At 37.2% G+C, this 26,769-nt stretch overlaps 1 protein-coding gene across 1 annotated transcript; it reads right to left on the bottom strand.

The window, feature by feature from the left end:
• Positions 1-379: 379 nt before the first annotated feature.
• On the bottom strand, positions 380-2,106 carry LOC129907060 (uncharacterized). Its single transcript, XM_055983104.1, has 2 exons — positions 1,838-2,106; positions 380-1,301 (listed from the first exon to the last, which is right to left on the bottom strand). The coding sequence occupies exons 1-2, from the start codon at positions 2,104-2,106 to the stop codon at positions 380-382; spliced, it is 1,191 nt and encodes a 396-aa protein (XP_055839079.1).
• Between the last annotated feature and the right edge of the window lie 24,663 nt (positions 2,107-26,769).

Below are 26,769 nucleotides of genomic sequence, written 5' to 3'. Positions count from 1 at the left end.
TTCTTGTGCTCAGCATTTCATTGATCCATCTCACTACAGTGATAGGAACTTTTTTCCTTTCAAGAGCTTTGTTTACAGCGACATGAGAGGTGTTATCAAATGCTCCCTCTATGTCTAAAAAAGCACATAGGGCTGTTTCTTTTGCATCTAAAGCTCTTTGTATGGATTTTGTTAGCTCGAAAAGGGAAGTTTCCGTAGATTTTCCTGCCCTGTAAGCATGCTGGCGATGGTTAAGTGGCATATTTATTAAAACTTCTGATCTAATGAAGTTATCTATTACTTTCTCCAAAGTCTTAAGTAGAAATGATGTCAGGCTAATTGGCCTGAATGACTTTGGATGGGTAGTATCTTTTTTCCCAGTTTTGGGAATAAAAATTACTTAAGCTCTTCTCCACAAGCTTGGTACATGCGCAAGTGCCATGCTACTACGAAGTATGCTAATAATATACGGCATCAGGTCTTCCGCCCCTTTTTGAAGTAGAGCAGGGAAGATACCATCGACACCTGGTGACTTAAATAGTTGAAAGGTGTTTATCGCCCAGTCAATTCTTTTGCCTGAACAGATAGCTGTAGCTAACTTCCAGTCAGTTTTGTTAGGTTTGAAAGTTGTACTTTCTATAACATTTCCTGTCATTGGAAGCGATCCTGGGAAGTGAGTGTTAAGTAGCAGAGTCGACCTTTGTTCTTCATTTTCAGTAAAGCTACCATCATTGTATCTAAGCGCTAGCGACTTTATGGTTTTGTCTTTCGCTAGAGCCTTGTGTAGTCTCGCTGCAGCTGGAGTAGCGGTAATATTTTCACAAAAACTCACAAAACTATTTCTTTTTGCTTTTCTGATTTCCTTGTTGTAAATTGTCAACTCTGCCGTATAACCTTCCCACTCCCCAGTTCTTTTTGCCTCATTGAACAGTTTACGTACCTTTGATCTCTGTTTCGACAGATTTTTGCTCCACCAAGGAGCATCTCTCTGACTTTTGATTGGTTTAATGGGACAACTGAGTTCAAATGCCTCATTGATTGCTCCACTAAACTCATTAACCATATGGTCGAGTTCAAGGTGACTTTTAGTCGTTCTAGCCGGACCGATTCTTTCAAGATTAATCTGTACCACACTCTTGTAAAGATTCCAGTCGGTTTTCTTAGGGTTCCTTCCAGAGGTGTTCTCTGTGAAAAGGCGTGTTATTGAGAATGTAATTATTCTATGATCAGACAGGGAAGGTTCATTGGATACTCTCCAACCTTCTACCAGCTGACCTAAGTTAGAAGTTCCAAACGTTATGTCTAGGACTTCTTGTCTAATTCTAGTTACGAAAGTGGGAGTGTTGCCCACATTATAAATATCTAGACATTTTTCCAATATAAAATCTAAAAGGTACTCACCCCTTCTGTTTATGTCGGTACTAATCGACCAGCCGTTGTACCTCCGTCGGTGGAATGTTGTCTTCGTCACCTGGGAACTAAGCCGCCGCAACAACAATCGTTTGAGGTATACCATCACACTCAATTTGGGTCTGGATCGGTACCAGATCCCTCGTCATAAATTCTGAAAGACATATAAATTTTATATTATTTCTTATTTTTATGCAAGCTCTGGGCGAGTCGTGCCTCGTGTCCCATATCAAATCAGAGTTACTACTATTTAGACCTCTTACCTGACCTTTGTAGGTCCAAGGTTCTTGGATCAGTGCTAGTCCCAAATTCTCCTTTGCAAACTTTCTTACCAGGACGGCTGATGCCGCTTTTGCGTGGTGGAGGTTAATTTGGGCTAGCTTGGTGATCCCGCGTCCGTTCATTTTGAGTTTAACAGATGGGGAATATTGCCCCCTCATCTGCTAACAGATGGTTTTCTTCCTCCTCAGTAGGAAGCACGTCTGACCCGGCTTGACTCAAGGTGAGGTCCATGCCCTCTAACTCATCGTCGAGACGAACCTTTTCCATACCCATGAGGTCCAGTGAATCTGCCTGGCTGCCGGATGGGAGGGATTGTTGGGTGTTTTGTAGGGGTGGTAGGGAGTTTGTGGGTGGCGTTTCATTGGGTTGATTGGAATCCATAGTAGGAAAACGGGTAGGACGTATGATGCTTTTGGGAATTGGGGCATCTGACATTTCTACCTCTTGGGTCCCTTCGGGTGCTACGTTTCCAGGCTTATGCAAGGTTTCTTTAGGCCTGATACACCAATTATGCCGAATTTATAGTGAAGTTCATGTTGAGCCTTCACTATAGCCTCGGCCGACTTGGCATCAATGCTGATCACCATCAGTTGCCCCTCTCCTTCTGCCGTGCTTTTGATCACCCTCCAGGCCTGGATTGCCAGTCCTTCATTTTGGGCTTGGATAAGAGCCAATGACTTCCTGTCCTCTTGCCCACTGCTTTTTGGAAGGAATACAGTGATGTGCTGCATTTTGGGGATATCGTCACCCAAGCATGCCATCAATTCGGTACCCTTCCAATTTTGCAATTCTGAGGCTTTTAGTTTTAGCCAATCTGCTGTAGGTTGCCCTACGCAGTCGACTAAAAGGAAGCCCGTTCTATAATGCAGTCCATTGAATTTAAGTTTGTGTGTCCATCCCAAGGACACCTCTTCAATTATGGCCTCTTCCAGTGTTGACAGTTCGTCAGCACTGAGAGATGCCTCAGGAAAATCCTTAGGTAGGACCGCAACCTTAATTCCAGTTGCCACACTTGCATAGCTTAAGCCCAGTGCTTCAGCACCTGCCTTGACGGTACTAAGTCCCGTTTCGACAGTTGCATTTGTCCTGGGCTTTTTAACTTCTTGCCTCTGAGGAGGAGTTATTTGGCTGCTCTTCCGCTTACCCTGGTCTTGGCTTTTGGGTGGTTCGCTTGAATTTGCTAGCTTTCTCTCCTCCATCTTTTTCTTGGCTTCTTCCCGAGACAAGCCTTGCCTCAGGAATCTGCTATACCATTTCTTGCCCGCTCCACTAAGCGAATCACGGTATAGTGAGTCGTTTTGACCACCTGAACCCGGATTCGGATTAGTGCGTGCTTTTATGGTTATTGTCGATGGAGTCGATTCTGCTTCTGATGGTTTGTTCCCATCTTTAGCATCTACTTCGGCCCTAGTACCATTTTCCACTACCTTAGGAGGGATACTCCCGCTGCTAGCTTCTGATGATACCGCACCTTGAGCTAACCGGTTCTTTTTATGCTGCTTTGGCTTTGCACCTTTTTTGCTGCACCCCGGTTTCGAGTCGTCGCCATGGAGATCTCTCTCCATCTGACTCGCTAAATCGCTGGCGGTGACATCCCGCTGGACAACGATTTTTTTAAAATTTTTGTTGTTGTTAGATTTTTTCGACATTTTAATGTATTTTTGGTTAGTTCCCACGTTAAGCTAGAGAATAAAAAAAAAGTCTATCATATCAGAGCTCCGCATGATAAGATAAGGTCTTGATACTCTTTGATTCGAAGAGGCACCGTTAAAATACAGCCGGATACCCCTGGCTGCAAACCACTCCAATAGGCACGGTTACATCACCTTGGATTAGGGGTGGCAGTTCTTGGTCGTAACTCCTCAAAATTACTGCCGATTTAGGTTCCCCCAAACGCGGTAGATCAGATGAATCCTTGAAACTCAAGCCACCGCACCAACGTCAATAGTTGGGACGCACATTTTTTTTTTTTTTTTTTTTTTAAACACAAGACGGTACACCGTCTGGAACCATTCTATAACTATTTTCAAGATCAAAAGACTATAACTATTTTCAAGATCAAGACAGAACACTTAAAATCGCTACATGGAATGCAAACGGTCTTTTACAACACTTATCCGAATTAAAAATCTTTTTAGATCTAGAACATATAGATATTTGCCTGGTGTCCGAAACTCACTTCTCCAATGGCCAAAGTCTAGATAATGTAATAGAACACTATTCATGTTACCACGCTCCACATCCAGCTGACAAGGCAAGAGGTGGATCGGCGATTCTTATAAAAGAAAGCTTAAAACATTATGAAGAAACCAAGCTTACTAATGAAAATATGCAAGTAACAACTATTAGTATTGGTATGAAAAAGAAAGAGTTTAAGATAGCAGCTATATACTGCCCACCAAGGCGCTCCCCGACAGAAGATGACTATACAGATCTATTAAATCTTCTTGGGCATAACTTTCTTGTTGGTGGAGACTTCAATGCGAAACACACCCATTGGGGTTCAAGACTTATATCAACTAAAGGCAAAAGACTTTTCCAAGCAGGCCGTAAATACAATTGCGAATTCTATTCCTCCAGGTCGCCTACTTACTGGCCTTCCGATACTAACAAAATACCAGACCTAATTGACTTTTTCGTAGCTAAAGGAATCAAACGAAATCACATTAGTGTCGAAGGTAATTATGACTTGTCATCAGATCATACTCCAGTGATTCTATCACTAAGTGAATCGGAAGTAATAGAAAAAAGTAATCCAAAGCTTGTAAATAAGAAACCAAACTGGAGTGATTTTAGAGAAAGTCTTTTAAGTTTTATAAATTTAAGATCTCCCATGGATACAATCGAGCAAATTGACCATGAAGTGGAACAATTTATTGCTGATGTGCAACAGGCCGCTGAAGAAAGTACTCCAACATTTTCTAATAGAAGACAAAATGAAATAAAATATCCTTTAGAGATAAGAGAGTTGATAATAGAGAAAAGAAGAGCTCGAAGAAAATGGCAAAATACTAGATTTCCAGACGATAAAACAACATTTAACCGTATAAGCAACAATCTTAAAAAACAAATTTATAAATTCAAAAATGATTCACTCAGTACATTCCTAAAGAATTTAACGACTGATGCTTCAACCGATTTTTCACTATGGAAAGCAGCCAAGCGCCTGAAAAGACCGCAGTTACTAAACTCTCCCTTGAAATCTCAAGATGGGAAATGGATCGGTAACCCAAAAGAAAAAGCTAACCTTTTCGCGGAGCATCTTGCAAATGTTTTTAAGCCATACCCAACAAACGCGGCTGAAAATAGCTTACAGTTTGTTGATAAGATAGATGAAAGTGAAATACCAATTGTAAGATTAAAAGAAATAAAAAGTATGTGTTTACATCAACTATCAAATAAAAAATCACCAGGTTACGATCTTATTACTGCTATGAAAGAAATGCCTTTGAAAGCCTTCATAAAACTCCAATATATAATAAATGCATGCCTTAAGCAACGGTATGTCCCACACCATTGGAAAATTGCTGAAGTTATTGTCATACCCAAGCAAGGTAAGCCACCTACAAAAGTGACGTCTTACAGACCAATATCGCTTATACCAATTATGGCAAAAGTTTTTGAAAAACTGCTTCTGAAGAGACTTAGCAAAATTATAGAAGAAAGAAGGTTAATCCCAAATCATCAGTTTGGCTTTAGAAATAAACATTCCACGATAGACCAAGTTCATAGAATAACGGATGTAATAGAAAAAGCATTAGAAGAAAAACAAGTATGTTCAGCTATTTTCTTAGATGTTGCTCAAGCCTTTGACAATGTTTGGCATGAGGGACTTGAGTACAAACTGCAAAGGAATCTTCCCAGACAGTACTATGAAATATTAAAATCGTACATCTCAGACCGATTGTTTAGAGTAAGGTACGATCAAGAATATTCGGAATTGAAGAAAATAGAAGCCGGTGTACTACAAGGAAATGTCCTAGGTCCTACCCTTTATTTACTATACACAAGGGATATCCCAGTTGGGAATCACACCATAGTGGCTACTTTTGCAGGTGATACCGCAATTTTGGTACCCAACAAATGTGTCTCTAGGGGAGCAGTAAAGCTGCAATATACCGTCGACACAGTCAGAGATTGGACCGAAAAATGGCGTATCAAACTTAATGAAACAAAATCTTCACATATAAACTTTACAAATAAAAAGATAAACAATATTCCAATATTCATTAATAATCAAGCTGTACCTTACGCCAATACGGCCAAATACCTTGGAATGACTTTTGATGCAAAGCTAAAGTGGAAAGAGCACATCAAAAAGAAAAGAGAAGAACTAAACTTGAAATATAGAAAAATGTACTGGTTACTTGGTAACAACTCTGATTTATCAACCCAAAACAAAATAATGCTGTATAATCAAGTACTAAAGCCTGTTTGGACCTATGGTATCCAATTATGGGGCTGTACAAAGAAAACAAATACCGAAATCATCCAAAAATTCCAAAACAAAGTCATTCGTGGAATAGTTAATGCACCTTGGTACATAAGAAATAGCGATCTACATCGTGACTTACAAATAGAAACGGTTACAGAAGTTGTTAAAAAATACGCTGTATCCCATAATCAGAGACTGCAATGTCATACCAATTCTGAAATGGTGTCCGTCTTGAATACCAGAAACCATGTTCGGAGATTAAGAAGAACCAAGCCTCATGAGCTTATGGTCTAAAAAAACATGGGAAAGTATTAAAAGTTTAAACTTCCCCCAAAGTGATTTTACAAAGTTAAGAAAGGAAAATCTGATGTCGATCTCTCAAGATTGGTCCTGATAAAGAGGTGGTTTTAGTGGTTAAGAGTCCAACACTACTTGCTGTCGAATACTGCCAAGTGTCTTTTGAAGATTTCCTCCCGTCAAAAAAAAAAAAAAAAAAAAAAAAGATCAAATATATTTCGAGCAATTAAATCTTCTTGAATAGTAAAATCTATGGAAGTAAGATGTGAGTAATTTAGTTGCGGAACGAAATTATTGAAAGGTTCATTAGAATTTCAATCCAAATAAGCATCTTGGAAAAAGTTAGCAAACATATTGAAATTTCGATGGATTCATGGCTAGTTATGTCTTTGAATGACATAGAGTTAGGGTTATCGTCTGTGTTTCTTTTGGAACTCACAAAATTCCAAAAGTTTTTTGGATTATGCTTTAATTCACTCTCAACCCTCAATACATAGTTTGAATACAAGGTATTTGAATATTCAGTAAACATATTTTTAAGTTAAGAATAGATTCTATAATCTTCATCATCCTTGGAGTTACTTAAAGCACAGATAATATAATCATACAAGGTATCTGTGTGATCAGAAAAATATGAATCATTACCAGACAAGGAGCTTTCAAAAATGAAGCTGAAAAAACTCTTTTTCAATTGGACATTTTTTTCTCACTCATGAAACTTTTTCTTCTTCTTTTTATTCTTCCAATGGATACACAAACAAAGTTAGGCCGTGTGCGAATTGAGTTAAAATGTTGGTTAAAATTTGACGTTTAGTTAAATTTTGACACTTGCGTGGTCAATAAAATGGGTTAAAATTTACCCAGCTGCGGTTAAAATATGACGTTTCTCAAGATAGAAAGATCAAGAAAGATTTGGAATTATTCTTGTTATAATGCGTTGATTTTTTAAGAAATGTAAAAGTATTAATGCTATTAATTAATACAAAGTACCTCCTCAAAATTATTATTCATCTTGAAAAATTGAAAATGTACGAATTGATTGTTTGTTTTTACATATTTATACATATTTATACTAAAATATTATTAACTTCATATATTTTCAGCTGGGTTTTGTTATAAAAAATAATTAATTGAAAATGAGCAAAACCATTTTTGAGGGTAATTTTGTTTTATCTTGAGGGCATTTTAATCAATTTAACACATTTTAACCCAATTCGCACAGCAAAAAATACATTTTATCCCTTTTTTAACCAAACGTCAAGTTTAATCGTGGTAGAAAATTTAACATTTTATCCCTTTTTTAACCAAACGTCAAAGTTTAATCGTGGTAGAAAATTTAACCAACATTTTAATGATGGTATTAAGGTATTCAGTATTCCTTCATTGCATTAATGTCGCGGGTTTTACTAATTTGTTATTTTTTGTATGTATTTTTTTTTTTAGATAAATTTTAACACTTATTTATTTCAATTTTTATAACAATAAATCCTTATAATCAATGGTCGTTACGATCACGAAAGAACCCGTATCTACAGTGGCGACAAAATAAATAGCACATCTACCCTAAAATTTCTAAAATGAAAGTTTTTCGCACTTTTTTTAACTTAAAAGAGCTGTTTTATTAATGAGGAAGTAAGAACACAGATATATTTGATTTATTAAAAAAGAAATTAAGTACATTGAGTTCTTTAACAAAAAATAACAACAAAATCATTAATACAGCTCAAGTTTTTTAGGACAAAATAAATAGCACATTTACTAAAAACAAAAATAAATTAACAAAAATTTTAACACAGTTAAAAGAAAATAACTAGTATTTGGCTGGGTAACTCTTATTATTTATCACAGTATAAAACCAGCGGTTAATAGACGTAACAAGACTCCGAAATCGTTCAAAAGGTACTGAATACCAAGCTCGTCGAAATTCCTGCCAAAGTTTGTCCAAATTTGAGGTATCAGACCTGTTAATCGCTTTTCCCACGTCACTCTACAAGTCCTCAATAGGATTCAGATCTGGGGACTGGCTTGGCAATTCCATAACACCGATTTTTTGGACCCTTATGCCCCATAGGGTGGGGCTAGTATTCTTGTTTGGGGATTTTTTCCTGGCATATTGTGGGGCCATTTCATCGGATAGAGGGTATTATGGACCACCTTAAGTACAAGGAAATCTCAAGGGACACTATTCTACCTTTTACTGAGAAGGAAATGCCTTTAAAGTGGACATTTCTACAGGATAACGATCCAAAACATAAGACTAAGTCTGTGAAACAATTGCTATCCGTCCAAAAAATCGGTGTTATGGAATTGCCAAGCCAGTCCCCAGATCTGAATCCTATTGAGGACTTGTAGAGTGACATGGGAAAAGCGATTTACAGGTCTGATACCTTAAATTTGGACAAACTTTGGCAGGAATTTCGACGAGCTTGGTATTCAGTACCTTTTGAACGATTTCGGAGTCTTGTTACGTCTATTAACCGCTGGTTTTATGCTGTGATAAATAATAAGACCAACCAAATACTAGTTATTTTCTTTTAACTGTGTTAAAATTTTTGTTAATTTATTTTTGTTTTTAGGAAGTGTGCTATTTATTTTGTCCTAAAAAACTTGAGCTGTATTAATGATTTTGTTGTTATTTTTTGTTAAAGAACTCAATGTACTTAATTTCTTTTTTAATAAATCAAATATATCTGTGTTCTTACTTCCTCATTAATAAAACAGCTTTTTTAAGTTAAAAAAGTGCGAAAAACTTTCATTTTAGAAATTTTAGGGTACATGTGCTATTTATTTTGTCGCCACTGTATATTCAAACTGCATCCACTTTTATCACAATCACCTGCCCAAACTTTCGTACGCTTTCGTCAACATATTTTAAGAACTGATAATTCACCATCCAAACCAATCTTTGGTGGCGACGACAATGTCCCGTTATCATCACTCCTTTATAAAAGAAGACAAAAGGACGAAAAAATCTCTATATAAAGACTCAAAAATTCACATTCATTCAGAAAAATAAATGAAAACTGAGTTTTGGGTAGACATTTTTAGTACATTCACAAATCATTCATTTATTTGGTATCATTTTTGGTGATGAAAGTCTGAACCTTCAGAAAATGTTTGCTGGGATATCTTCTTTTTCTTGTGTGTTGAGATGTGAGATTTGTGAGGGCAATTGTAGGCAAGTGTATGTGCACATGCATTAGTTTCTCTATTTTGTCTTTTGTTGTATTTCGCGCCTCTTTCAGGAATTGCTTGTTCAAAATGATGAAAAAAAATGAAAAAGATCTGTGACGCTGGTGTTAGAGAAATGTCCAAAGACACAGATTCAATCCTACAAAAAAATTAATAAGCATAAAAGAGTACGGAAGTTCAAAAGAAAAGACACTTCTCTTATGACCAACCGAAATTTATTTTCAAGTATGCTGTCTTCATGTGAAAATATTTACTGCTTATTTTGAAAAATATCTTTATGTATCCAACTTAAGAAAAAACATAATTAAAGAATGTATAAAAGCGACAAACAAACTTTGAAAACGAAATCAGTATACTTAATTACATAAAATTCCAAAACAAATTACACTGGTCTGCAAAATTTAACTTTTTTTTTCTCCTTCAAATAATTTTTTGATATTATGAGAGATTAGACTTTCCTGAATCTAAATCTGGTTTCAGAAAAATTCTATCAGATACCATTTTTGTAAAAATGATTTTTGAAAAAATTTAGTAGTTTCTAAAAAATCACCTTTTTAGATTCATTTGAATTTGTATAAAATTAAAATTATTTGTCGCATTGAGCTCAAATTTGGAGGACTTATTCTTCATAATATCGATTGACATCAGAGCTGACCGAATTTTTTTGAGTTCGGATTCAAAATCAGCACACTAAAGTCCATTAGAAAAGTATAATTTTGTTCTAGGGAGAAAGATATTATAATGTTTTATTCCGGGTTCACAATAAAACTTATTTAATTTCCACTTATATTTCCGTTCAAATAAGAACACACTTTATTTAAACTCAATTTACTTTTATTATTCGCTCAATTAAACACACTTTTAAATCACTTTATTTACTACTAACAATTCGCAACACTTTATTTCACTTTGTACTGTACTCTTTCACTTTCAAGATTAAACTGTCTCCGGTCGATTTTTTTTTTTTTTTAGATTAAGGTTTTTATATTTTTCAATTTGTTTTATATACAATTGACTTAAAACTAAACTTATAACTATATTAATCATGTCGGCTCAACAATAGGGGCCCGACGTACTTCTAATGACTCTATATAATGCTGTTTTACAATATCATATTTTTGTTTACTTAATCTATTACATGAATTTTTCTAATATTTAAATATTTTTAACATGGCTTGTTTTTTAAAAAATTTAATATAAAATTACTTATAGATATTTTACCCTCTATAGTGTTGGTTGTTTGTTCTTTCGTAGAACGGTGTTTCTTCGTTGTCCATTATATCCTCGAATCGGTCGTCTGTGATGGCTCGAACGTTCAGGTAGCGATGGCTGGGCTCTAGTTGATGCTGGAGTAGTTGTTGGACTTCTAAGTTCGGATGGTTTTCCAGGTTCCTGATGATCTTCGTTGATAGCTGCCGCATAAATTGATCAATGGGAATCAATTTTGCCTCCTCGTACAATTTCCTGGTTGGGTAGTATCTCCTCGTAACTGGGTGTCGCTGTAGTCCTGTACAGATGCGAAGTATCTTCCTTTCGAAAAGCTGGATCCTCTTCATCGTTGTTGGGGAAATGGTGAACCATATTAGGCAGGCATATGTCACTACTGGCCGGATTAGCTGCTTATAAACCAAAAGTTTCGTCTTCTTGCTCAATCCGTTCCGTTTCCTGAGAAGCGGATGGACCAAGTGAAGGGAAAAGTTGGCTCTCTTCACCATTAAGGCTGCGTGGCTGTTGAATTTGAATCGGTTGGTAAAGTTGATTCCTAGGTACTTGGTTGTTGTTTGTACCTTTATCTCCGTGTTGTCAGGAAGCTTTATGCTTATGTCATCACAGCGTGATGCAAAAGCTCTGCGTCCTCTCGTTGCTGTTGTTGGTGGCCTGAAGCAAATGAGCTCGGTCTTGTTGCTGTTGATCTTCAATCCCCATTTTAGATAGTAGTCCCATAGGTTCCTGATGTGGTCCTCCACTCTCCTGGCAGCTATTTCGGGAGAAAGTGATGTCGCATATGTGATGGAGTCGTCGGCAAATAGCTTCGTCTTCGTTCCTGGGATGTTGGTGGGCTGGTCAGCGGAATATATGTTGAAGAGGATTGGTCCCAATTTCGATCCTTGCGGCACTCCAGCGCAGATTGTTTTCCTCGTGGACTCGTTCTTGTTAACCTGTACATAAAAGAATCTATGTGTTAAAAAATTTTTAATTATTTTCACCAGGTTGCTCGGAAGTCCGAGCTCTGTTAGTTTGAATAAAAGTCCTTTAATCCAAACTGTATCGAAAGCCTTTTCGATGTCCAGGAGACAAGCAATTGTTGTTTCCTTTTTGTTGAGTCCAAGGGTGACGTCTGTGTGGAGTCCAATCAGGGGATGAATCGTTGAATGTTTTCCTCGAAAGCCGTACTGGAACTGTGGTATGATATCCCTTTCCGTGCAGTAAATGTTGATCTTCCTCAGGATGAGTGCCTCCAGGATCTTGGTCTCCGGTCGGTGTCTACGCTGCCATTTTATACCGGAATTTCGAGATTCGAGAATGTCTTCGAAGGTTCTCGTCTTTGCTTCTCGAAACTTCCTTTCCAGGAGGGGCGCTTCATACTTCCAGTCTAGTGGGATATTTTGGGATGTGTTCAGAGGGTAGTTTCTTAATTACTAAAGGTCCGTTCACATTTCTACCTTTGCAGTAGTAGGTAGTGTGTTCAGACTTTTATCTTAAAAGTAGTTCAGTAATTCATCGTTTCATTGCCCCCCTCTTAGGATTGTTCGTCCCGAACAACTCCATTGCTTCTTTCACCATTATAACGATGTAAACGGTCACAATGAACTACCTTTAGTTTGCCTCTTACCCCTCTTTGTATAAGGTAAACCACGTCGTTAATTCTGGTTATTACTGTGTAAGGGCCTTCCCAGTTTTGTTGTAGCTTCGGTGATAGTCCTTCTTGTCGGTGGGGATTGTAAAACCACACAAGTTCTCCTTCTTGAAACCCTGTTGCTGTCGATCGTGCGTCATATCTTGTTTTCATCCTGTCACTAGACGCTTTTATATTTGTCCTTGTCCTTTGGTGAATGTCAGCCAGTGTTCCTTTCAGGTTATCTACGTACTCATCCATTTCATGTGGCTCGTTTGGAACACTTCCAAATTTTATCTCACTTGGCAGGCGTATTGTTGAGCCAAATAGGACTTCCGATGGTGTATGTCCAGTAGAACTATGTGTTGCACTTCTATAAGCCATCAAGAATAATGAAATATGTCTCGTTGATTATTATTGACTACTTTTGACAGGTGTTCCTTAAGTGTCCTGTTAAAGCGCTCAACCATCCCATCAGATTGTGGATGAAGCGGTGTTGTTCGCGTCTTCTTGATGCCAAGGAGTGAGCAAACCTCTTGAAAGATCTTAGATTCGAAGTTCCTTCCTTGGTCGGAATGAAGTTCCATGGGTACTCCGAACCTGCTCACCCAATGAAAGACAATCTTGCTGCATTACATAGGATTTACCATCTGCGGATTCCCACTTACGCCTGAGTAGCCCTTCTTGCACATGAAGTGAGTCCCATTGTGCCTAATATGCTTTTAGAGTGGGGCTTCGGTCGGAGATGTCGGCCCATTCTGGTTTCTCTTGATGTTCCTTCCATGCAAGGATGGGTTCGATGTCCGAATCTTCCTGTTGGGCCATTCCGAGTTCTTCATTACTCCAGCCGCAAATGGGATCAGCTCTCGTTCTTTTAACAGCGACAACTTCCTTTTCTTCTAGTGTGCAATGCTTGCAGTCTTGCTTGCACGGGCGCCGAGATATTGCGTCTGCATTTGAATGCAGCTTTCCTCTTCGATGTTGAATCTGACATTGATACATCTGAAGTGTCTCGATCCATCTTGCTACTTGACCCTCTGGATTTTGGAAGTTCAAAAGCCAATTTAGTGCACCATGATCTGTGCGAAGAAGGAACTTCTGTCCATAGATGTACTTATGGAAGTGCTTTGTTGCCAATACTAGAGCTAGAAGTTCCCTTCTGGTCACGCAATAGTTTCTTTCTTGTTTCGAGAGTACCTTGCTGAAATAGGCAACGACCTTTTCTTTTCCGTCATGAACTTGCGATAAAACAGCACCAACTCCAACATTACTTGCATCTGCGTAAATGATGAATTGTTTGCCTGGAGTCGGATAGGCGAGCACAGGAGCTTCACATAACCGCAGCTTCAGTTCCTGATAGCTTTTCTCACACTCACCTGACCATTTAAAGGGTTTACCCTTCTCCGTAAGTTGGTGCAAGCTTTTGGCGATTCTCGCAAAATCCTTCACAAATCGTCGATAGTACGTTGCCAGACCGAGGAAACTCCGAAGTTGATGCTTGTCCTGAGGGGTTGGCCAGTTCTTCACAGTGTCAACTTTTTCAGGATAAGTCTTCACTCCTTGGGATGAGATGATATGCCCCAAATATTTAACCTCGGTCTTGAAAAGTGCACATTTCTTTGGATTCAACCTAAGATGTGCTTCTCGTAGCCTCTGGAATACAGCCTTTAGGTTTTCACAATGGTCATCAAATGTTTTTCCGTAAACGATGACATCATCCAAATAGACTAGGCAAGATTTCCAGGTTAATCCATTCAAAAAGCACTCCATCAAGCGCTCAAAAGTAGCTGGGGCTTTACATAGCCCAAACGGCATGACATTAAAATGCCACAGACCATTTTCTGTGGAGAAAGCCGTCTTTTCCCGATCTTCTGGATGGATTTCTACCAGCCAGTAGCCACTGTTCAAGTCCAAAGTCGAAAACCATTGTGCTCCTTCCATTGCATCTAGAGTATCTCTGATTCTTGGCAGTCGGTAGCTGTCTTTCTTCGTCACATCATTCAGCCTGTGGTAGTCGACACAAAATCGAGTGCTTCCATCTTTCTTTTTGACGAGAACTACCGGTGATGCCCAAGGGCTTTTGGAATTTTCAATCAGCCCATCTTTCTTCATTGTCGATATCATTTCTTCAACTTCACCTTGTTTGGCCAAGGGGAGACGTCTTGCTGGTTGACGAATCGGCCTAGCATCTCCTGTATCGATTCGATGCTGCACCAGTTGTGTTCGGCCGTATTGCCCCGATTCGATGCTGCACCAGTTGTGTTCGGCCGTATTGCCCGCTGGGTGAAGAGAAAATATCAGCATATTCATGAAGAAGACTTCCCGCAACATTAAGCTGATGTTGACTCAAGTTGTCTGATTTGAGAATTTGTTTCTTTAGTTTCTCCGAGTTCATAGTCATCTGTGTATCCACCTCGTTGATCTTAGTTATTGCGGCCACAGATTCACATTGCCCAACAACTTCTCCTTTCTTAAGCTTGATTGGATACGGTTTGATGTTAAGTATCCGTACAGCCCAACTAACAATTTTACTTCCACAAGGGTCTAACGAAGCTGTTTCGATTTTAGAAGTATTGCTTGTATACGACCATAGAGAAGCCCATCTGGCCCACCCGAGAAGCTTGATAGGCCTTAGAAGAGTCATATGCAAGTTGATTGGAGAGACTCATAACATGTCTTTAATGCCTTATAGAAACAACCAACATTTGAAATTTGAAAGTGTGTATTATTGTTGCAGGCTCTTATTTTTATTTAGAAGCTCTGAGTAGACTTGTCGAAGGATTGTTAAAGTCTAAACGAGGTATATCCCAAATAGAATAAAGAAAAAAAAATATTTTTTTTTCATTTATTTTTTTTTTTTGTGCACCTATTACATTTTATTCTTTCATTTTCTTCTTTGTTTTCGATCCAGACAAGTTTTGCTTCTGAAATTAAATTTCCAAACACAATTATATTGAGAAAAAAACTTCTTACTTACTTGACGCATTTTGCTGGATTTGAACCTCGTACATCCTGATTGATAGTCCGGTACCTTACCCATCGAGCTACTCAGGTATATAATAAAAGAGTTTCAAATTTGGACTAGTTGAAACCAGAACTTCCTAAGGGCTTCGATTTAACTTCCTGATGAGTTGCACTATCTTAAAGAATATGGGGACCATTTGTGTTTTTTTTTCAAAGTTAATATTTTTGGTTATTTTCTGTTTTTTTTTATCTTATAAAAAATTATTTAATAAAACTAAATAATATTATATACTGATTGTCAAACCATGTCATTATTGAGAAGATGAAAGAGAGTATCTTGTTACTCAAGAACAATTTTTTCTGGAATATCTGAAAAATTCGGTTTTTTTAGACTTTAGAGGTTTCACCCGGATGCCGTCAAACCCCATTTTTCCGAAGCAGAAAAAAAATCTTTAATTTTTTTGGGCTTTTGGCTTTTTCTTAAAAATTAGAGAATTAACTTTTTTTTGAACTTAGATAAAAAATCTAAAATGTCCATCACTATTTTATATTTAAAAAAGTGGAGAAGATTAAAATCTTGTTTTCCTTTCTTCTCCACTTACTTGAATATGAACTCCGAATTGGTCAGTAAACCATTTTTAATATCACTATTTTAAACCAATTACCGATATGAAAAGATTCACTTTTTTATTTATTTCTTTATAACAATGAATAAAATAACCAAAAATGGTGACCATAATGGCACTTATCCAAATATTTGTTATTCTCATGAGTTTGCCTGACAGTTTAAAAAATTGAGCTTGTACTCACTTTCCCAGGGCTTCTAGAAATAAAATTAGGGAGCCTAACTTCGCTTAGGCAAACTTATAAAATTAAATGCTTTTTAGAATGTTTTGCTTCTACAAATATAAATAAATATCCCCTAACTTCGCTAAAGCAAACATATAAAACTAAAAGCTTTTCGCGCATGCGCCGGAAATTGAACCCAGCCCATAGAATCCGTTGCGTCCGTTCCGTCCAAGTTTTTGACTGACAGCTCGATAAAATACACACGTTCTTATGGGAAGCGACCCATAAGCGACGGATCGGACGGAGACGGACGGTTTCGACGGAAGAAGTTGCCCAACTTTCTACTTTTTCATCCGTCGTATGGTTTGACATTGGTTGTAAACAATAGATCTGTTCAATTTTCTGTTTTAGAGTGCACACCGGGGAATTTAAGAACTAAATGAACTGCGCTCTTTTCTTCTCCGATTTTATGAGTTGTGAACTTTCAGTATTCATTAGTGAATTAATTCTAATAAAAGTAACATTTAATGATATATCTAATAAATTATATCAATTAAATACTAAAATTCTGTTGTAGAGTTCAATTTTACTATGCCAAAGTCATATCTGCAAATGATAATCTGTTATTAAAAATTGTTTTTAACTGAAGAGCAAGTACCTACATGAAATCTAGTCGCGTATTTTATTTTATTAAAAAGAAGAATAACAATAATAGTTAAAAATTTCTTACATCAGAACTTCCTTAGTGCACATTCAGCGATAAAATATCGAACACACCTCGGAATTTGAAGAGAGCTGTCAAAAAGCAATCCATCGTACGACGTATTCTATGGGTCACCCCTTTCTGTCCCAAACTTCAACTTCAACGGATGGATTGACGGAACGGACGCAACGGATTCTATGGGCTGGGGCCTTTACACAGAGATGCAAAACATACAATTATGTAAGTCGTTATATTTGAAAGTGATATTAAACATAATTTTCAATCAAAAACAATGATTCAACAATTTTTTAATTCAAATATTAGAATGGAGTAACTATAACACATTTATTTTTTGGAATATTTGTTTAAAAAGGCAAAACCGTTTAACTGCGGTTTATTTGAAATTCAACGTAATTTTTTTTTTTTAATGAATATCACGACTCATATACTATTGACATAATTTTGGTAATATAGACCGCCATCAACTAAGCAGCACTTAGTGGGGAATTTCAAAAATTTTTATGCAAATAATTTGGTGAGAATTAGGTGAAATTTAGTGAATCAATTTTACAATTTGGTGAATCATAGTTTAAAAGTTATTAACAATTTACGTAAGGCGTAAAGTTAGCAGCACTTGTCATGAATTAAAAAAAAAATATCTTCATAATTCAGTGTCAATTTAGTGAATCGTATTTGATCAGTTTTATAATTTGGTGAATCATAGTTTATTAAATAATAACTAAAATAGAAAAATTAACAAACGTAACATAACGTAAAAAAAGCATTTGTTAACCATGGACACAAACCTCACGAATGAAAATGGCAGAGTTCAACACACCAAAACTGAACCTGAATTCAGATTTTTCACATTGAACGCACTTAATATATAGTTATACTATGACAATGCGTTTAGGTGACGTTTTTCATTTACAAGGTAGACTTTGATTTGAAAATTTCCAATCCGAATTACAACCAAAATGCTATTTTATAATGCAAAAAACGTTTGTTTACATCGTCATCAGCCCAGAACTGACATTCATTGGAAGTTCCCCATAAAGGTATAACTACAACGGCCACTTTTTGCAAAAATTCAAAAAGTGAAAATTTTCAAACTAATTTTTTGACAGTTGACCACAATATTAAAAATAATGACGCAAAAAGCTTGTTTTTTGGTTTTAAGACAATTTTTGTATTTTGTTTTCCAAAAACAAATAGCGCTAGAAAGAAACAAATTGTAAATTTTCCACTTTTTCACTTTTTAGGTCATTGTAATTAAAAGGCTTAAGAAAGATTTTGTTTTTTTTTTTCGCATGCGTCTTGGAACATTTTTCAATTTTCGATGATGATAATTTGAAAAATAATTTGCAAAGTATGATTCACCAAATTCTGAAATTTGGAACATTTATTCAGAAAAAGATCACAAGCATTTTGGTACATAATTCTTAATTAGGTGAATCTTAATTCAAGAGTTACATGCGATTTTATTTTTTTTCGCGTGCGTCTTGGAACATTTTTGAACTTCCGCAGATGATTACTTGAAAAGTATGATTCACCAAATTCTGAAATTTGAAACATTTATTCAGAAAAAGATCACAAGCATTTTGGTACATAATTCTTAATTTGGTGAATCTTAATTCAAGAGTTGCATGCGATTTTATTTTTTTTGCGTGCGTCTTGGAAAATTTTTGAACTTCCGCAGATTATTACTTGAAAAGTATGATTCACCAAATTCTGAAATTTGGATCATTTATTCAGAAAAAAATCACAAGCATTTTGGTACATGATTCTTAATTTGGTGAATCTTAATTCAAGAGTTACATGCGATTTTGTTTTTTTTCTTCAAGTGCGTCTTGGAACATTTTTGAACTTCCGCAGATGATAACTTAAAAAGTATGATACACCAAATTCTGAAATGTAAAAAAATGCTTGTAATTTTTTTCTGAATAAATGTTCCAAATTTCAGAATTTGGTGAATCATACTTTTCAAGTAATCATCTGCGGAAATTCAAAAATGTTCCAAGACGCACGTAAAAAAAAAACAAAATCGCATGTAACTCTTGAATTAAGATTCACCAAATTAAGAAAACCAAAGGACGCTTCAACTCCCTTTGCCTTACCTCTTCTCCTCTCCCCTCCCGGCGGTTGATGGCTTTCGTTGGCCGCCATTACCCATATCGTCAGCGTGATGTTACGTTGCCTGACGAGACTACCCCTTAATTTCCCTCCATCTCCCTCCAATCCCCCTTCTCAATTCCCATTGGGCTGGATCAAGGTGTTATACGACCCGTGCCGATGATCAGCTTGGCTGAGAGCCCAACTCAAAACTAGCTCAGTCGCAAACGGAGTATCCGGATACCTGGCGACCTCCGGATTAACTAGCCTTTTCTGTATATGCGAATCTCTGTGCAGAACGACCTTTTTTCTTCGCTAATCATGGGTTCAAAAATGAATGAAATTAAAAAACAAAAAAACAGATGAGACCGGTTCTCCTTCTAAACCGGGCGACGACGCGGCGCATGCGTTGCCTGTCGTTTCTTCTGTGATTCGCATCAGTGAGGAGGTTGTGGTTAACCGTGGCCTCCCATCTAAAGTGAATCACAGCGAGAAAAAACAAACGGTGGAAACACCAAGTATCAGCAGTAGAAAGGTTGCGCAACGTGGCCTTTCCACTACTAAAAAGAGTAAACCTCTCCCTGATGTGTCTATTGCGAGCACATCTAACAAGAAAAAACCATCAAAGTATCGCTATAAGGAGAAGCGGGATGCGGAGAAGGTTTTGAAGGGCTCTGGAAATGCGCTGGAGTCTGGAGAAAATTCGAAGCTTTCCGCAAGGATTAAATGGGCTAGAAAAATTCTAGATAAGACCAGCGGCGACTCTACGTAAAAGCGTGATCGGTCACTAGAAGAGGTCATTCCGGCACCCAAGCGACCCCGAGTGCATAACACCAGCACTTCCCAAGTTAATTCTAACTCCTATAGCGATGCTCTCAAAGGCAAGATAGTGATTGCGGTTATCGATAGGAGCGATATAGATGGCAAGATAACCTCTGATCAATGGCACATGATAAGAGTGAAGCTCTCGGCAGGCTTCTTAGATATTATGAAGGAAAATCCTGGACCACCTCCGCTTACAAGCGATGGCGGTTGGCATCAAGGCCATGTCAAACTTATCGTGTGTGATGATCAGAGATCGTGCAATCTATATAAGCTAGCTGTTGACAAATTGGGTGAAGTCTGGCCAGGCGCGAAACTCGAGGTTGTGGCAAAGGAGGATATCCCTTGCAGACCTAGAGCTAGGGAATGGATCCCAGCGGAACCCTCCTGTATGGATGATATTCTCCAAATAATCAAAATAAGCAATCCCTCCTTGCCTACTCATGACTGGAAGGTCGCAAAGCTTGAAGAGGTTAAGGGTCTTTATAGAAGCGCTATAATCGTTGTCAATAACGACTCCCTTGCCCTCTTAGCTCAGACAAATGGTGCGATTCGGTTTGGTTTTGACCACATCAATATATAAAAAAGATGAGTTGGACGCTGAAGGCGTTCCAATACAACCCCCTGAAGCTGTTCCTGTGGTTGAGGGTGCAGATACATTGATTACCTTCCCATCTATGGAAGACGATGTATCTGGTCCATCCTTGAATATGGAACAGTCTTCTCAAAATGTCGACAGTTTGGCCGCTATGGAAACTGAAGACTCAGATTTTAGTCCTCTGAATGAGGATGAGCTTTTAAACTCATCCTCTGAGTTGGAGAACGACGATATCACCGTGGTGGAGGTTGATCTATCTAGCCAAAATGATGCGGCTAGTACAGATTAATCTTCAGCACTCCATCAAGGCTTCGGCCTCCCTAATCCTCCGCCTAACACAACAAGCGGAAGACATCGTCCTTATCCAAGAACCGTGGATTGTTAAATCCATGGTGAAGGGACTAAGGACTCCTGGTTACTACATACTGTATGCAACGGAAAAAGGTGACCCCAGATCTTGCATTCTAGTTAAAAGTAGCATTAAAGTATTTTTACTCCCTAATTTCAGCGATAGAGACATAACCGTAGCCAGGCTTGAAACAGCCAAAGGCTTATTTTGGCTAGTCTCAGCATATCTTGGACATGATAATCTTGGCCCTCTGCCGGGACAAACCCTGGAAAAGATAATCGTTGAAGCTGAACGGCAGAAGATAAGCCTCATAATTGGAAGTGATGCTAACTCCCATCATACAGTCTGGGGAAGCACTGATATAAATGATAGAGGTGAGTCTCTATTTAACTATATACTCGGCACTAACCTTATTGTAAGTAACATTGGGAATGACCCCACTTTTATTACTAAAAACAGACAAGAAGTCCTAGACATAACTCTTGTCTCCGACAGTATTCAACATATGATCACTGATTGGAAAGTATCGAAGGAACACTCGTTCTCTGATCATCGATACATTCAATTCAGCCTAGATGTTGAACCTCCTAGCCGGATAAATGTTCGTAATTATAAGAAAACCGACTGGCCAAAATACAGGGAAACGCTCAAAAACATAGTTAAATCTAATTTTGTAAGTCCTCCCTCTAATATATACGAGCTTGACAGTAAAGTCAATGATCTCACTATAGCTCTGAATAACTCTATGGAAATCTCGTGTCCACTCACATATGTGAGGGGGAAAAAGAAACCACATTGGTGGAATTCTGAGCTCGAACCGATTAGGAAAAGCTTTTCAATCGAGCAAAATGCACTAGAAATGCCTCAGATTGGGACTCCTATAAGGACTCCCTAAAAATATATAAAAAAGAATTGAGGAAATCAAAAAGATCTTCTTGGAGAAAGTTCTGTAGCAATATAGAAGAAACCTCCAAAGCATCTAGATTAAGAAAAATCCTCTCAACCAATCCAATGATGCCTAGCTACTTGAAAAATGCGGATGGCTCTTGGACCAGTTCTTGCGAAGAATCGCTCAACCTACTTCTTGATACTCATTTCCCAGGAAGCACTCAAACTGTTAGTAACGTTACATATAGTATATCTACGGTGACCATCCGTCCCGGTTTACCCGGGACTGTCCCGTATTTTTACAGCTTGTCCCGGGTTTTTATTTAAGAAACCCGGGACGTGTAAGTGTCCCGTATTTTGTAGTTTGTCCCGTGATTGTCCCGTATTTGCAAATTCTCTGATTTTTTCATTCAAAATTTTAAAAACTTTGTACGAAAAACAAGATAAGCAGTGGTTGCAAATTTAAAGTTTTTCTAATTTGTTCGTATAAAAGCGTCAAGCCTAGTTTGCTGCCGAAGCAAAACGAAAATTTTTCTGAGTCTCACAAAGTAAAAAAAAACTCTTTTGGAGCAAGAAAAATTACCTGCACCGTTAAGTATGAGTGACAAACGATTGAAAACTCTCCAATTATTCTTGCACAGGTAAGAATTTCGTTGGTTAAGCTACGTAATGTGCAATGAAAAGTAAAATTTTCTTTTAGGATTTCGTTGAGCTCGTTTTATAATTTTCAATTTGCCTCTAGACTAGGCTTTAGTTTTTAAAATTTGTCACCAATTATATTTAACTCCAGTTTTTATTTGCCAGGTTGAAAAGCTCCATCAGGGAAAGTTTTTTCGAATAAAGAACAGAAGAGTTAAGAACCCACGTTGTCTAGTAATTTCAGCTAAATTTCAAAAATTTTAAGGACATGTTAGAAGTTTATTTAAAGATTATACAATTTCAAATCATTTTAAATAAAATTTAAATGTTAAAAAATAGCTCTCCGATTTTGATTGAAAAAATATTTTTTTAGAAGTGATTAACAGTACTTATTAAGTATAAAAACGCTTCCTTTATTTTGTATATGACTTAAATGATTTCAACGAAAATGCTCCCATAAAATTATTTAAGAAATCTTTATATCAAAATGGAGCAAAAATTATGAAAACGCATTTTAAAAAATTTCAATTTTTATTTATTTTCATGTTTTTAAAGAATCAATATTTTCAAAACCATCCGAAAAATTTTGTATGTGTCCCGGGTTTTGCTTCTGGAAATATGGTCACCGTAAGTATATCTGAAAACGTTGCAACTTATCCACAAGGTCTGATCACAAGGGAAAAACTACACTGGGCAATCAATACCTTCAAACCATATAAATCAACAGGACCTGATGGCATAATACCAGCCGAACTACAAAATACTAGTGACATTATTTTGCCCATCCTTGAGATGCTCTTCAATAGTTGTCTGAAACTAGTTTATATACCTGTAATATGGAGAGAAGTGAGAGTTATATTTATACCGAAAGCAGGAAAATATTCCCATGTAGAACCGAAAGACCTCAGACCTATCAGTCTATCATCATTCCTTCTCAAAACCTTTGAACGAATGATTGATATCCACTTAAGAACAAGCATTGATACTAGACTCCTGTCTATGACACAGCATGCTTACTGCAAAGGGAAATCGGTGGAAACAGCTCTCCATACATTGGTAAGAACCATCGAATACACCCTCCATCATAAAGAGTATACTATGGTTGCCTTCCTCGATATACAAGGTGCTTTTAACAATGTCAGTACATCTGCAATCGCGTCTGCACTGTCATCTCTTAAGGTGGAAGAGTCGCTTGGAGAATTGATCAAACAAATGCTTACTAGCAGAATGATCAATTCAAAGCTGGGCGACTCCTCTGCAAGAAGATCTGTCAGTAGAGGGACGCCGCAAGGCGGTGTCCTTTCACCCCTCTTATGGAACTTGGTAGTAAATGAGCTGTTGAGAAACTTAGAGGCGGAGAGTTACAGAGTGATTGCATATGCGGATGATATTGCTATTGCCGTATCAGGAAGGCACCCCAGTACGCTTAAAGATCTCTTACAACATGCCTTAAATAAAGCTAACAAGATGGACCGATCGATGTGGACTAGATGTAAATCCCCACAAAACAGATCTTATCCTCTTCTCCAGGAAATACAAAATTCCTCATATAGAACCCCCTTCCATTAACGGTATACCACTTAAATTCTCTGACGAGGCAAAATATCTAGGTCTGATCTTAGATAAAAAGTTAACTGGAAACCTAACATTCAAGAAAGAGTTAAAAAAGCCACAGTGGCACTCTTCTCATGCAAAAAAGCCATGGGTAATAAATGGGGGATTCAACCTCGAATTACTCATTGGCTCTACACAACAGTAATCAGACCGATTCTAACTTACGGTGTGTCAGTATGGTGGACTGCTCTAGATATTAATGCTAATTGTGTTAAACTAAGCAAAGTCCAACGTCCAGCCTGTCTGTGCATAGGAGGTGCACTTCGCACAACCCCTTCCGCAGCACTGGACACGTTGTTCCATCTAACACCCCTCGACATATATGGCAAACAGATGGCTGCAAGCACAGCTATTCGTCTCAAAGCCTCTTCACAATGGATCAATAATAACATTGGTCACTCCAATATTCTGAACTCTTTCGGATCAATACCAAGTAAAATAGACTACACCATCCCGCAACTGCAATTTGATAGAAACTTTCAGGTAACCATCCCCTCTAGATCAGTCTGGGAGGATAGGGAATTCCTGCAAGATGATTCGGTGTATACTCAGACAGACTAAATTTAAGTCTCTCATTTCGTCTTCCAAATCACTGTAGCGTGTTCCAGGCGGAACTTTTGGCAATAAAAGAAGTCCTGTCTTGGCTCAAAGAAAACGTGGTATCAAACAGAGATATCCGTATCTTCTCAGATAGCCAGGCAGCCATTAAATCTCTTGATTCTGTCTCTACCAATTCAATAACTGCCTTTAAATGTCGTTCATCTCTGATGGAGATGGCACAGCAGTTTAACATTCACCTTTGCTGGGTGCCGGGTCATAGAGACATTTCAGGAAATTGCAGAGCTGATGAACTTGCCAAAAGTGGAACACTGATACCATTATTACCAAATAAGGTCAACATAGGTATGCCCATCGCTACGTGTAAACTAATGCTCAAACAAGATGCTACAAATAAAACAAACCTTAGGTGGAATAATATCACCACATGCATAGCGACTAAACAGATCTGGCCAATACTGGATCTAAAGCGCTCTAATTGTTTAATATCTTTAAGCAGATCACAAATCAGCTCCATAATAGGTGTCATAACAGGACACTGCATAATAGGCAAGCACGCAACACGCCTCGGAATATATTCCAATGATTTCTGCAGAAGCTGCATGGATGAGGAGGAGGTGGAATCGATTCCACACCTTCTCTGTGAATGTCCTGCGTTATCTCAAAGACGTAGACTCCATTTGGGAGAATTCTACTTTAACAATCCTAGTGAGCTGGCAAATATAGACATAGGTAGTCTCGCTCGCTTTATTAGAAGCTCTAAATGGTTCAACGAATAGGAAGAATTAACATTAAAGATTCATTGTGGTATCACAACGGACCAATCATGGTCTAAGTGTATCAGCTCTCCAGCTGATAGCCACGTTAACCTAACCTAACCTAAATTAAGAATTATGTACCAAAATGCTTGTGATCTTTTTCTGAATAAATGTTCCAAATTTCAGAATTTGGTGAATCATACTTTTCAAGAAATCATCTGCGGAAGTTCAAAAATGTTCCGCGAAAAAAATCAAAATCGCATGTAACTCTTGAATTAAGATTCACCAAATTAAGAATTATGTACCAAAATGCTTGTGATCTTTTTTTGAATAAATGTTCCAAATTTCTGAATTTGGTGATTCATACTTTTCAAGTAATCATCTGCGGAAGTTCAAAAATTTTCCAAGACGCACGCGAAAAAAAATAAAATCGCATGCAGCTCTTGAATTAAGATTCACCAAATTAAGAATTATGTACCAAAGTGCTTGTGATCTTTTTCTGAATTAATGTTCCAAATTTCAGAATTTGGTGATTCATACTTTTCAAGTAATCATCTGCGGAAGTTCAAAAATTTTCCAAGACGACGCAAAAAAAATAAAATCGCATGCAACTCTTGAATTAAGATTCACCAAATTAAGAATTATGTACCAAAATGCTTGTGATCTTTTTCTGAATAAATGTTCCAAATTTCAGAATTTGGTGAATCATACTTTTCAAGTAATCATCTGCGAAAGTTCAAAAATGTTCCAAGACGCATGCGAAAAAAAAACAAAATCTTTCTTAAGCCTTTTAATTACAATGACCTAAAAAGTGAAAAAGTGGAAAATTTACAATTTGTTTCTTTCGAGCGCTATTTGTTTTTGGAAAACAAAATACAAAAATTGTTTTAAAACCAAAAAACAAGCTTTTTGCGTCATTATTTTTAATATTGTGGTCAACTGTCAAAAAATTAGTTTGAAAATTTTCACTTTTTGAATTTTGCAAAAAGTGGCCGTTGTAGTTATACCTTTATGGGGAACTTCCACTGAATGTCAGTTCTGGGCTGGTGACGATGTAAACAAACGTTTTTTGTATTATAAAATAGCATTTTGGTTGTATTTCGGATTGGAAATTTTCAAATCAAAGTCTACCTTGTAAATGAAAAACGTTAACTAAACGCATTGTCATAGTATACATATATATTAAGTGCGTTCAATGTGAAAAATCATTCGTGAGGTTTGTGTCCATGGTTAACAAATGGTTTTTTAACGTTACGTTACGTTTGTTAATTTTTCTATTTTAGTTATTATTTAATAAACTATTATTCACCAAATTATAAAACTGATCAAATACGATTCACTAAATTGACACTTAATTATGAAGATATTTTTTTTTTAATTCATGACCAAGTGCTGCTAACTTTACGCCTTACGTAAATTGTTAATAACTTTTAAACTATGATTCACCAAATTGTAAAATTGATTCACTAAATTTCACCTAATTCTCACCAAATTATTTGCATAAAAATTTTTAAAATTCCTCACTAAGTGCTGCTAAGTTGATG

This window comes from Episyrphus balteatus, chromosome 1 (genome assembly GCF_945859705.1).
Source record: "Episyrphus balteatus chromosome 1, idEpiBalt1.1, whole genome shotgun sequence".
NCBI lineage: Eukaryota > Metazoa > Arthropoda > Insecta > Diptera > Syrphidae > Episyrphus > Episyrphus balteatus.
Note: the sequence above shows the minus strand (reverse complement) of the source record. Positions and strands in the feature narration are given on the sequence as shown.

Coding starts and splice junctions, on each gene's coding strand:
- LOC129907060 (XM_055983104.1), bottom strand. CDS start 2,106: ATGTCAGATGCCCCAATTCCCAAAAGCATCATACGTCCTACCCGTTTT. Junction 1,302..1,837: donor GAGGAGGAAGAAAACCATCT/GTTAGCAGATGA, acceptor TTTCGTAACTAG/AATTAGACAAGAAGTCCTAG.